The sequence below is a fragment of the Rattus norvegicus genome, chromosome 9 (assembly GCF_036323735.1).
Source record: "Rattus norvegicus strain BN/NHsdMcwi chromosome 9, GRCr8, whole genome shotgun sequence".
Lineage (NCBI taxonomy): Eukaryota > Metazoa > Chordata > Mammalia > Rodentia > Muridae > Rattus > Rattus norvegicus.
In genome coordinates, this window is record NC_086027.1 from 78,844,786 (window position 1) to 78,858,491 (window position 13,706).

Genomic DNA, 13,706 nt, shown 5'->3' on the forward strand with positions numbered 1-13,706 from the left:
ATAGTTTGGATAGTATTGATATGAGGTCTTCTATGAAGGTCTGATAGAATTCTGCACTGAACCCATCTGGACCTGGGCTCTTTTTGGTTGGGAGATTTTTAATCACTGCTTCTATTTCTTTAGGAGTTATGGGGTTGTTTAAATGGTTTATCTGTTCCTGATTTAACTTTGGTACCTGGTATCTGTCTAGGAAATTGTCCATTTCCTCCAGATTTTCAGGTTTTGTTGAATATAGGCTTTTGTAGTAGGATCTGATGATTTTTTGAATTTCCTCTGATTCTGTTGTTATGTCTCCCTTTTCATTTCTGATTTTGTTAATTTGGATATACTCTCTGTATCCTTTGGTTAGTCTGGCTAAGGGTTTATCTATCTTGTTGATTTTCTCAAAGAACCAACTTTTGGTTCTGTTGATTCTTTGTGTGGTCCTTTTTGTTTCTACTTGGTTGATTTCAGCTCTGAGTTTGATTATTTACTGCCTTTTGCTCCTCCTGGGTGTGTTTGCTTCTTTTTTTCTAGAGTTTTGGGGTGTCCTGTCAAGCTGCTGATATATGCTATCTCCTGTTTCTTTCTGCAGGCACTCAGAGCTATGAGTTTTCCTCTTAGCACAGCATTCATTGTGTCCCATAAGTTTGGGTATGTTGTACCTTCATTTTCATTAAATTCTAAGAAGTCTTTAATTTCTTTCTTTATTTCTTCCTTGACCAGGTTATCATTGAGTAGAGCATTGTTCAATTTCCACGTATATGTGGGCATTCTTTCCTTATTTTTTTTTCAATTTTTATTTTTTTCCATTTTATTAAATTGGGTATTTCTTATTTACATTTCAATTGTTATTACCTTTCCCGGTATTGGTATTGAAGACCAGCTTTAGCCCATGGTGGTCTTATAGGACGCATGGGATTATTTCAATCTTTCTGTACCTGTTGAGGCCTGTTTTGTGACCAATTATATGATCAATTTTGGAGAAAGTAGCATGAGGTGGTGAGAAGAAGGTATACCCTTTTGTTTTAGGATAGAATGTTCTATAAATATCTGTTAAGTCCATTTGGTTCATGACTTCTCTTAGTCTGTCGACATCACTGTTTAATTTCTATTTCCATGATCTGTCCATTGATGAGAGTGGGGTGTTGAAATCTCCTACTATTATCGTGTGAGGTGCAGTGTGTGCCTTGAGCTTTAGTAAGGTTTCTTTTACGTATGTAGGTGCCCTTGTATTTGGGGCATAGATATTTAGGATTGAGAGTTCATCTTGGTGGATTTTTCCTTTAATGAACATGAAGTGTCCTTCCTTATCTTTTTTAATGACTTTTGATTAAAATCAATTTTATTCAATATTTGAATGGCTACTCTGGCTTGCTTCTTCAGAATATTTGATTGGAAAGTTGTTTTCCAGCCTTTTACTCTGAGGTAGTGGCTGTCTTTGTCTTTGAGGTGTGTTTCCTATAGGCGGCAGAATGCAGGGTCCTCGTTGCGTATCCAGTTTGTTAATCTGTGTCTTTTTATTGGGGAGTTGAGACCATTGATGTTGAGAGATATTAAGGAATAGTGATTGTTCCTTCCTGTTATCTTCATATTTTGAGATCAGATTATGTTTGTGTGCTTGTCTTCCCTTTGTTTTGTTGCAACACGATTAGTTTCTTTCTTTTTCTAGGGTTTAGCTTGCCTCCTTGTGTTGGGCTTTATCCTTTATTATCCTTTGTAGTGCTGGATTTGTAGAAAGATATTGTGCAAATTTGTTTTTGTCATGGAATGTCTTGGTTTCTCCATCTATGTTAATTGAGAGTTTTGCTGGATACAGTAACCTGGGCTGGCATTTGTGTTCTCTTAGGGTCTGTATGACATCTGTTCAGGATCTTCTGGCCTTCATAGTTTCTGGCGAGAAGTCTGGTGTGATTCTGATATGTCCGCCTTTATATGTTACTTGACCTTTTTCCCTTACTGCTTTTAATATTCTTTCTTTGTTTTGTTTATTTGGCGTTTTGACTATTATGTGACGGGAGGAGTTTCTTTTCTCGTCCAATCTATTTGGAGTTCTGTAGGCTTCTTGAATGTTTATGGGCATCTGTTTCTTTAGGTTAGGGAAGTTTTCTTCTATGACTTTGTTAAAAATATTTACTGATCCTTTGAGTTGGGAGTCTTCACTCTCTTCTATACTTATTATCCTTAGGTTTGATCTTCTCATTGTGTCCGGATATCCTGTATGTTTTGGGCCAGTATCTTTTTCCATTTTCCATTATCTTTGACAGTTGAGTCAATGATTTCTAAGGAATCTTCTGCTCCTGAGATTCTATCTCTTGCATTCTGTTGGCTATGCTTGTATCTATGGCTCCTTTTCTCTTCTTTTGGTTTTCTGTATCCAGGGTTGTCTCCCTTTGTGCTTTCTTTATTGCTTCTATTTCCATTTTTAATTCCTTCACCTGTTTGATTGTGTTTTCGTGTAATTCTTTCAGGGATTTTTGTGTTTCCTCTCTCTAGGCTTCTACTTGTTTACCTGTGTTTTCCTGCATTTCTCTAAGGGAGTTCTTCACGTCTTTTCTTGAAGTCCTCCATCATCATGATCAAATATGATTTTGAAACTAGATCTTGCTTTTCTGGTGTGTTTGGATATTCCGTGTTTGCTTTGGTGGGAGAATTGGGCTCCGATGATGCCATGTAGTCTTGGTTTCTGTTGCTTGGGTTCCTGCGCTTGCCTCTCGCCATCAGATTATCTCTAGTGTTACTTTGTTCTGCTATTTCTGACAGTGGCTAGACTGTCCTATAAGCCTGTGTGTCAGGAGTGCTGTAGACCTGTTTTCCTGTTTTCTTTCAGCCAGTTATGGGGACAGAGTGTTCTGCTTTCGGGCGTGTAGTTGTTCCTGTCCACTGGTCTTCAGGTGTTCCATGTGGGTGTGTGTCCTGAGTCCATCAGGCAGGTCACTTGGAGCAGAAGTTTGTCTTACCTCTGGTCTCAGGCCTGAAGTCACCCCTTGGTTCTGGGTTTCAGCTCTCTGTGAGGGCAGCAACCAGAATGGCCTACCCTGCCTTCTCCTGGGTCCCTGTGCATAGTGGATCCAGATGGCAATAAACGTTTTCCTCTAGAGTCAGAAATGTGGGCAGAGGGTAGTCTTCTCTGTCTTCCCGGGTATGTCTGCCCCTCTGAAAGTCTAGCTCTCCCTCCCACAGAATTTGGGTGCAGGGAGCTTTTTGACCTGGTCTCTTCAGATCCGGGTGCAATCTGGACTGCAGGGCTCCTGCAGCTTGATTGCCCCGATCTTCCTGTTCCCAGAGGCCCTATACATTTTCCTCTTGGGCCAGGGATGTGGGCAAAGTTGGGCAGTACTGGCAGTCTCTCCTGCCCTGCAGTCTCAGGAGTGCCCACCTGTCTGGGCAGTGAGCTCTGTCTCCATGGGGTTTGGGAACAGGAAGCTGTGGGCTGGGATCAACAAGGTTCAAGCTCCAGCTAGAAATCGAAAGTGTCTAGTCCCAGAGGAACTTTACCTTTGTGTGTCCTGAGTACACCAGGCAGGTCACTTGGAGCAGAAGTTTGTCTTACATCTGGTCTTGGGCCTGAAGTAATGCCTTGGGGCTGGGTTTCATCTCTCCATGAGGGCAGCAACCAGAATGGCCTGCCCTGCCTTCTTTTGGGTCCCTGTTCCCTAGGGTGCCCAGACAGTGCTGGGTGTTTTCCTCTAGAGTCCAAATTGGGTATTTCTTATTTACGTTTCAGATGTTATTCCCTTTCCTGGTTTCCTGTCCATCAACCCCCTAACCCCTTCATCTCCCCTTCTGTATGGGTGTTCCCCTTCCCATTACTGTCCCCCCCCCCAACAATCCCCTACCCTGGTGGTTCAATGTTGGCAGGCCCAAGGGCTACTACCCCTTCCACTGGTGCCCCAACAAAACTATTCACTGCTACATATGAAATTGGAGCCCAGGTATAATCTTTGGATAGTGGTTTTGTCCCTGGAAGCTCTGGTCGGTTGGCATAGTTGTTCTTATGGGGTCGCAAGCCCCTTCAGCTCTTTCAGTCCTTTCTCTAATGGAAGCCAACCCTAAATTCCTTCAGGTCTTGAATTTAACAGGTAAAAAAATTCTGAAGGAACATTTGTGAGACTATTTTGAAGGATGTAAGACAAAATATATCAGTAAGTGAATAGACAGAGACTGTCAGCAGGAAATGGAAATATCTTTGTACACACACACACCACACACACACACACATACACACACACACCCACTCACAGACACATACAGGTATGCACACACCACTGGTATAGATGCAATAACAAACTGAAATTGTACACCTGGAAAATATAACAGTGTTATATAAAACATTCAAAAACAGTCTAACTTAGTCATTTTTAAAGTATATTTGTTAAAATATGCTGAAAAATACATTTTAAATTATCACTTAAGTTGAATTACTTGTTTTAAAAATGTGAAAGAGGAGGCTCTAAGGTTTAGAAAAATGCTAGAATTAGAATTTTTCTGATAAATGAAATGCCCTAACATTTTTAGAGGCCTACTCATTATATTTGATTAATAAAAGATTAAAAGAACCATTCTTATATATAAATTCTTCTTTTCCTTGAATATGTAGTTCCTTTCTCTCGATATATTTATATTGTCATGCTTGCATTAGTTATTAAATTTTATTATTCTGGCTTGATATAAGGAAGTAACTTGAGTACAAGATTTCTATATGTATGTATGTATATATGTATGTATGTGTATGTATGTATTTATGTATGTGTGTGTATGTATATATGTATGTATGTATGTATGTATGTATGTACATATGTATTTTGAGATAGTGCTTCTCTATGTATACCTGACTGTCCTGGAACTCATAGCATAGATCAGGCTGGCCTTGACTCACAAATATCTGTCTCTGTATCCAGTGAGCTTGGATTAAAGGCATGTACCTAGTACCTAGTACCTAGTACTTAGTACCTAGTACCTAGCCCAAACTCTCATTTGTAAATCACTCAATGAGGGCTTATCCACAGAGTATAATTCATTATAAGAAATTAAAATTCTACTAATCACAGATTTGACATGCTCTGTAATATGAAAATTATGGGGAAATGACGTTAGAACCCCATAGAGGAAATAAGCATCCTGTGCAGTAAGCAAAGTGCTGCCTGGTTTAGTACTTGCCAATGACCAGAACACAGTACTCCTTGTCACATTCCTCACTCAGCAGCTCAAGGTACTCCTTACATCATACAGGTTTACTAAGGCATGTTTTCTAAGTTATTTTTGTTGGTGCTCAGAATTGTACCATGAAATGCTCATTTCTTACACTGGCACATAGACAATGTAATCTAATTGTGAAAGGTAATAGTGTTTCTCGAACACTGGGCTTTTTCCCTTTTTTGAGTTTCAGTTATAAGTGTGATTGTCCTCTGCAATTTTGCTTGTAGGTGTCATAATACCTTAAATAATTTTTAATCATCCATCTGGAATGAATTTCTTCAGTAGTGTTTTTCAGTTAAGTAATTTGTTCTTATGCATGTGTTTGCTCTACGTGGAGTTGGAAATTGGCAATGTTAGGTGTTTATAGTTTAAAGTTCAAGAATTTGCAAATGTGTGTCTACATAAAAGATAGTTGGTAAACTTAGCTTGAAAAGGTAAAACAAATCAAATTTCTACAAATTAATATTGCTTGTCTACTTGTTTTAAAGGCCTTATCTTGAAATCATAGATTATTTAAAATGTTCATTAGAGCCATAGAGAATTTGAAACTGTGGGTCACCATAGAGGACTACAGGGGTTGACAGTAACAAAAATGAGAAGAGAAGCCTCTATGTGTGCCCGTGGGCACATGGATTTTGCTGGATATTTCTGAATATTAATAAATATAGTATGCAGTTATCCATGAACCCTGCAGAGACAGTAATGTCTGAGCCACTTGTTCATTATACAAACACTTATGTAAAGAAACTGTTTATGTGATGGGGAGGGGATGTCTTATTTATATTATTATGTTAGGAAATGAAAACTATTATTTTACTAATAGGTATTGTATATTCTGCAAGTTTAGTATCAAAATATTGATTATTCTAAAATGTACTCGAGTACATATTTTGTAATTTAATTTTACATACTGAATGTCAAACATTCAGTAATAAAGCAATTTCTTTCATATATTTGTTTCTTTTCTTCTGGTCCTCATTTGCTTGCTAGTTTTTTGCCTTCTAGTTTCCTTTAGACAGTGATGCTTCATGTGGTCTTAATGCTGTGTGAAATCAGCTCAGATTCCTTCAATCAGTGTCTGCTTGAGAGCAGGCTGTTTCCCCTTTCTGCAGTCTCCATCTGTATAAATATCACTGCACCAGCCCCTTTCTCATGTATAAAGCCAGTGACCCTCAGAGCATCATTGGAAGTTGCATGAAATAATGAGTGTAATACTTTTGTGACAGCAGCAGTCATTCGGTAAAAGATAAATCATTATTATCTTAAAATTTTGAACGCTGTGGTCTTTGAGAGGTAAAGAGTTAAAAAAAAAAAGAAGTGGAGTTAAAACCTGCCCATGTTGTAAGGGTCTGTAACTGCTGCTCTCTCTCACAGGTTCCCAGGACTTGTGCTTCCAGGGTCCTTGGGGCCCTAGTGTTTAGCATCACTGGAGGAGGATGAGACTCGAGTCTTTAGTGCTTGGTGACAAACATGCTCTTCTGTGCTGTCATGGAATCATTTCTAACGCTTTATCTTTTCTCAAGAATTGTACAGGTTAGGAAACGTAGTTTAGGAAAGAAATAATATGCCCACTGCATGTGCCTCTTTGCTCTTGCCGCCTCTGGTTTCAGTAAGCACGGGGTGAGGCACCATCTTAATCCTCCTCCTTGCAGGAGGACTGCAACGTCTGTGGTTCTGTGCACGGAATTTAGTAAAACTAACAAAACCAACCAATGAATGAGCAAGCATGTGTGTGTGTGTGTGTGTGTGTGTGTGTGTGTGTGTGTGTGTGTGTGTGTAAAAATATTAAGCATCTGGGCCATACCCCTTCACAGGGCATCTGACCCTTCTTTGCCGCCTGAGCTCTTACATTGCCCCCTTCTGTTTCCCCAACCCCACTCCTCTTCTGCACCATGTCACTTCAGTCTGTGTTCTCTCTCCAACTCTCTCTCTCTCTCTCTCTCTCTCTCTCTCTCTCTCTCTCTCTCTCCCTCTCTCTCTCTCCCTCTCTCTCTCTCCCTGTCTCTGTCTTTCTTTCTCTACTCTCTCTCTTTCTCAAACACAAAACTTAAGGAAGACATGGGATATTTGTCTTTCTTAGTCTGTCTTATTTAGCTCATACGGTAATTCCCAGTTCCATCCAATGTGAATATGAATATGCATTACTTTCTTACTCCCCATTTGCTTATTGCTAGATAACAGGTTGAACCCCTCACTTGGTTGTTGTAACTAAAGCTGCAGGCAACATGGGTGTGCAGCTGTCTGTAGTTCTTTAGATTCCTTTGGGAGAGGCATTGGATCATTTGGTAGTTCTACATTTTATCTTGAGGAACCTTTCCCACAGATTAGTTTACTGTCTGGAAACAATCTACATTCATCTTCATTCCCACTAATGATATGTAAGACTTCCTTTTCCCTATATTCTCATCCATGTCTGTTGGTTTTTTCCCATGTAGCCATTCTTACTAGGAGAAGACAGAATCTCAATGTAGTTTGGATTTGCATTTTACTGTTAGTCATGGAGTTGAAGGAATGTTTTTAATTATATATTTGCTGACCATCTATGCTGAGTCTTTTGAGAATTATTCACTTCATTCATCCATTTATTTACTGAATTATTGTGTACTTTGTTATTTAATTTTTGAACTCTATATTCTAGATAGTACATGTCTGATGTCTCCTTTCTGTGTGTTCTCTGTGGCTTCAAGCCAGTCATTGTTACCGTTGCTGTGCACGAGCATTATGCAATTCTGCTTGCCAATTCTCTAAAAATTAATTATTCTCTCTATCTTTGAAGACAACTTTGTAGAGTAGTTCTTTCCTTCTAAAATTCCAGAAGATCGAACTTTGGTCACCAGGCTAACATGACCAGTGCATTTATCCTTTGAGCTATCTTGTCTATAATGTTAGTTCACGTTCAGTATATGTTATAATTCCTGGGCTTTTGCATTCCTTTTAAACAGGTCTTGCCTGTGTCATCAAAGTTCTTTCTTCTAGCAATTCCATATCCTTTAAGGTAATAGATCCACCCTTAACTGATTTCTCTACAGAGTGAAGAGACATTAGAGAGCATTGAAATCATTCAGATACTTTTCGTCTTTGTTATTTTTTTCTCTCTACAATAAATGTAGGGCTATAACTCACATATTGAGTTGTCTATTATGTGTTAGTGAATATGCCCTTGTCAGTTGTTTTAAATTAGATAAAAGTTAATTAGATAAGTCATATGTACCTATATGTATAAATCAATTAGATACAGAGCACAAGTCATATGTATGTATATATGTGTTTATAAAGAAATGTCCTTTCTTCTCACGTCCTTCCTCAGGATCTTATGAGACTGCTTCTATCCTCAGAGAGCTGGGAGACAAAGGTACATGCATACACATGCGGTCTTATATTCTTTCCTACCTGTTTTAACACAAGAGGCATAGACAATAAAGTTATATAACCTTCAAACCATGTATTATTTCTTTAAAATATTGTCATTTATTATCATTAGTCTTCTGGCACTATTCAACTTGGTTTATAAGCACACAGCCTTATGATACAACAATTTGAATGTGCTGCCATTGAAGACTGTTTCCATTAGTTGTACTGGCTCACAATTCCATTCTGTTAGCCTTCTAAGATAATACCATCCTACATTTTGAGGAACTGAATTTTGGAATCCAACTGAAACACTTTAGAGTATTATAGTATTAATTCAGTACCTTTAAAATTCATATAATAATAGGATCTTTGTTAGTAGATTTTTGTTATAACTATATTTTTAAAAATGAATGGGGCTGGGCATGTTGATGCACACCTGTAATCCTAGCACTCAGTAGGCAGACGGAGATGGAACTCTGAGTTCAAGACCATCCTGCTTTACATACGAACTTAATAGCCCAGCCAAGTCTACACAGTTAGATCTTCTCCCTCCATTTCTCCCTCATTTCTTCCCTCCTTCCCTTTCCCTCTACCTCTGTCTCTTTTTGCCTTTGTCTCTCTTTCTCTCAACACACAGACACAGATACAGATATACATGGACACCCACACACAAACACACAGAGGGTGCTGGAAAGATGACTCTGTGTAAGAGTGCTTGTTGGTCTTGCAGCAGACCCCGGCTTGGTTACAACTCCCTAATTCTGGTTCCAGGAATCAGATGCTTGCTTTGTATTCTGTGGGCCTCAGACATGTATATAATCTATATACATGCAGGCAAAACACATAAAATAAATTTAGGAAAGTACTCAAATAAACACTTAGTGTGTATGTAAATGTATGTGCCCACGCAATTGTGTCCCACTACAGAAGTGTGATGGTAAGAGGACAACTTATGTGAGGAGTCAGTTCACTCCTTTTACTATGTGAGTCCTGAAGGTTAAACTCAGGTTAACAGACTTAGCAGCAAGTGTGGGCACACACTGACCCATTCTCATGATCCCCATATACTTGTATCTTATTCAGATAAATTTTAAGACTTTTATCACACATGCATTAAAATATCCTTGGTATAGACATGTTTGTTGTAATCATATCTATCACAGGTAAATACTTTGCTCTTATCTTGCAGCTGGTCACACTTATGAGAAAGAAAACAGTTCAGAAGGCCCTACTCAAAAAAATCTTCGTGAAGCCAGGGAGGAAAATGGCTATAAAACAAAGATGAAGAGTGAAAGAAAGGTATGCTGTTTATTTATGTTCCTATTCGCTGCTAGGTAACATTGAGTCTTTACAGGAGAGTGATTCATACAGCATCAGGTCATTTACTAAAGAGCGACTTTAGAGTTTATTTATTACAAGTTCTTTTACAGGGGAATAGATCTTGGGAAAACAACACTTGCATCCCATTAACTCGGTTCACATTCTTTCTAGTGTGCTCAGTGACATGAGTCTCAGTGTACTCACCTGGGCACAATCCCAGGAGTCAGTGCGTCTGCTCTCAATCCTACTTACAGTTACCTCTGTCCTAAGGAAAAGGCCTTCTCTTGCCTGTGGTGTAACATAACTTCCTTTTAAAATGCATAGAATAGAATTGTACACCACTTAAAAATATATGCGTGTATTCAATTCACTTGCTTTGTAACCAGAATGGTAATTAAAATCTTATATAAATGCATAGTCAAAGGAATATAAATGAAAACGAAAGATTGCAAAACATGTTAAGAGAGTTGTAATAAGCACTTGTGTTGTTGGGATAAAGCAATGGAGGTGAATGCTTGGTCATGGTAGTCCTCTTCATGTAGGAACATTCTTTCCCCCAGTTACATAAATTCTTTCAGGTGGTATGCTGTGCTTAGTGACAAGTGGCCCTCTGTATATACATATTCTCTTTCAGGTGTATGCTATGCTTAATGACAATTGGGTGAGCCATTTGTTAACTCTTCTAAGTTCTTATATTTGTAATGGAAGGCTGGCATGTTACTTGACAAAAAACTTTGAAAATACAGAACATATAAATTATATATCAGTGCACAGTTCATTTTTCTTAGTGATGCATTACCACAGTTAAGGACATACCTACATGATAAAAAGTTGAGGTCTCAAAGAAGCTGAACTATGTAAAATGTATGTCTTTTCTTCCCTCTAAGAACACTCATTTCTATTAATATTTAAATTAGCATATATTTATTATTATATAACATCAGAGTGTCTTTGTTTCATTCATTTAAATGGCACTTATCAACTCTGTTATAGAAAGAAAGATACATTTACGGCATTTCACTCAACTACATATTATTAGTATGCATATCCTCATAATTGGTAGTGCCTGTGTTTGTTTTATAGTGCTAATTCTATTTTCTGTAAATTAGTAGGTAAATTTAATAAAACACAATTTAAATCTATTATATGTAAATATGATTTCTTACAGATTCAGCTGTTTTGAATAAAGTTATGCAGTAGTAAATGGGCCTAGAAATACATTTTTAAATGCAAGTCACTCTTTAGTGCTTCATTAGCTCACACTTAGCTGCTTTTCTTAGTTTCCACGCTGCTCTATTGGGCTGCCTGTTTTGTTTTCCTGAAGTACCTCCTAGAGTAATTTTCAAATGATTCTATGGAGATAAATCATCTCAATATTTACACACCTGAAATAGTCTCATTTTGTCTTGTATTAATATTAGTTAATAATAGTTTATCAATTTAAATCAATTCCTCTTATGCATCTTGAGGGAAGCGCCTTGCTCTCTTAGATGCTCCTGCTCTTTGGTTTTGGAATGATTCTCATTGTGTGTGAAAATAACCAGTGTTGTATGTGCTGCTATATACTAATGTGCCAATATTTTTTTTTTTTGGTTCTTTTTTTTGGAGCTGGGGACCGAACCCAGGGCCTTGCGCTTCCTAGGTAAGCGCTCTAACCACTGAGCTAAATCCCCAGCCCCAATATTTTGAAAAAGTATGACAGTCACATTTGCTCATAGAACGGCCCTGTTTATATGATTTGAGGAACTTTAAGGCAGATTAGTGGAGTCATTATTTCATATTCCTAGATGAAAACTTATTCCTGGCTTTGTGAGACTAATTAGTCAAGTCTGAGATCTGAGGTATGAGGAGCAGCCTCGGATTAGAATTTTAAAGCTGAGCGTCCAGTTTTATGTGACGCTAAAGCTCTGTGTTTGATGTAGAGTTAAACCTCCTCTGTTTCTGCCAAGACCTGCCAAGTTCCAGGATACAGAGATAGTGGGGAGAGTGATATGTACTCCTCTTTGCTGTTCTGTTTGTACCTTTGAAGTTGGAAGAAGAAAAGGTTTTGAGAGGAAGAGAGAAGTTATGTTTTGACTTGAACAATTTTGTGGTGTCTCAGAGTTATTTGGACCTGCCAGATACTGAAGTCAGGTTACCTCCATTATGAAACCTTCATACTCATCTACAAACCTCTCTGAGATCTGTGTCCTGTCACAACACTGCCTGCTGGCCTGTGTTTCCATGTTTCTCTTAAGCTGCAGCTCAGCTCTTTCTTTCTTGTACCATTTTCCATGTCGGGCCATGATCTTTGCTCCCTGCTACAAACAACTCCTGGCATGACAATCAAGTTTCCATAGGTAAGAGTGATGCTTAATTTCACTCTCCATATCCAGGATTTTCATCTTGATGTTATAGATTGCAGGTAAGGAATCATTCCACACTGCACTTTACAGATATGGACAGCAGGCATGAGACACGCTGACTTTTGTCCACAGTGTGCATAGTAAGATTTGAGTATGGTTCACATTCCCAAGTCCTAGAGGAACAGCCCTTACATGAGAGCTGTGCTTAGAGAGGTTCCTAGTATCCTCCATTCCCATGTTATCTAATTGCTTTTGTCTTTGATATTTATGAAAAGTTTAAAAGAATCAACTCCTTTTGGTAAGTCATTTATGTTTTCCAATAGCCTGATACCTCTTCTAGAAAGCAAAATATAGTGTTCTTTCTAAAAAGCCATAAGGAAAAATACTAATGTAGCTTGCTAAAATATATGCTAAAATATATGTTTTTGGGAAACTTCTAATTTAATGTCTCTAGATTTTTTTCTATCTCTTTAGATATTTTTCTTTTTTAAAAAGAGTTACATTTCATTTTATCGCTCATTTGTATCCCTTCTTTCCACTTTTAAATCTGGTAAGATGTATAGTTTACCATCTCAAAATAGTGTTTCATAAACCTCATCTATTTGATTTCCATTTTGATATATCATAACAACATTACCTTTGGTTCTCTACTGGGGGAATCATCCATTTATCATGATAACCCTCTGAATTTGTTTTTTTTTTTTATTAACTTGAGTATTTCTTATATACATTTCGAGTGTTATTCCCTTTCCCGGTTTCCGGGCAAACATCCCCCTCCCCCCTCCCCTTCCTTATGGGTGTTCCCTTCCCAACCCTCCCCCCATTGCCGCCCTCCCCCCATAGACTAGTTCACTGGGGGTTCAGTCTTAGCAGGACCCAGGGCTTCCCCTTTCACTGGTGCTCTTATTAGGATATTCATTGCTACCTATGAGGTCAGAGTCCAGGGTCAGTCCATGCATAGTCTTTAGGTAGTGGCTTAGTCCCTGGAAGCTCTGGTTGCTTGGCATTGTTGTACTTTTGGGGTCTCGAGCCCCTTCAAGCTCTTCCAGTTCTTTCCCTGATTCCTTCAACAGAGGACCTATTCTCAGTTCAGTGGTTTGCTGCTGGCATTCGCCTCTGTATTTGCTGTATTCTGGCTGTGTCTCTCAGGAGCGATCTACATCCGGCTCCTGTCGGTCTGCACTTCTTTGCTTCATCCATCTTGTCTAATTGGGTGGCTGTATATGTATGGGCCACATGTGGGGCAGAGTCTGAATGGGTGTTCCTTCAGTCTCTGTTTTAATCTTTGCCTCTCCCTTCCCTGCCAAGGGTATTCTTTTTCCTCATTTAAAGAAGGAGTGAAGCATTCACATTTTGATCATCCGTCTTGAGTTTCGTTTGTTCTAGGGATCTAGGGTAATTCAAGCATTTGGGCTAATAGCCACTTATCAATGAGTGCATACCATGTATGTCTTTCTGTGATTGGGTTAGCTCACTCAGGATGATATTTTCCAGTTCCAACCATTTGCCTAC

General features: G+C 38.6%; 1 protein-coding gene across 10 annotated transcripts in view; it reads left to right on the forward strand.

Moving 5' to 3' along the window:
- The window catches only part of Spag16 (sperm associated antigen 16), a 919,670-nt gene that overhangs the window by 62,190 nt on the left and 843,774 nt on the right, over positions 1–13,706 (forward strand). For all 10 annotated transcript variants that reach the window (XR_005488954.2, XR_005488955.2, XR_010054628.1 and 7 more), the window contains exons 9-10: positions 8,486–8,530; positions 9,719–9,828. Coding sequence is in view for 7 of the 10 variants with exons in the window: in XM_063267621.1 (XP_063123691.1) it covers positions 8,486–8,530; positions 9,719–9,828 (155 nt within the window). In the remaining 3 variants the exon portion in view is untranslated. The remainder of the gene's footprint in view (positions 1–8,485; positions 8,531–9,718; positions 9,829–13,706) is intronic.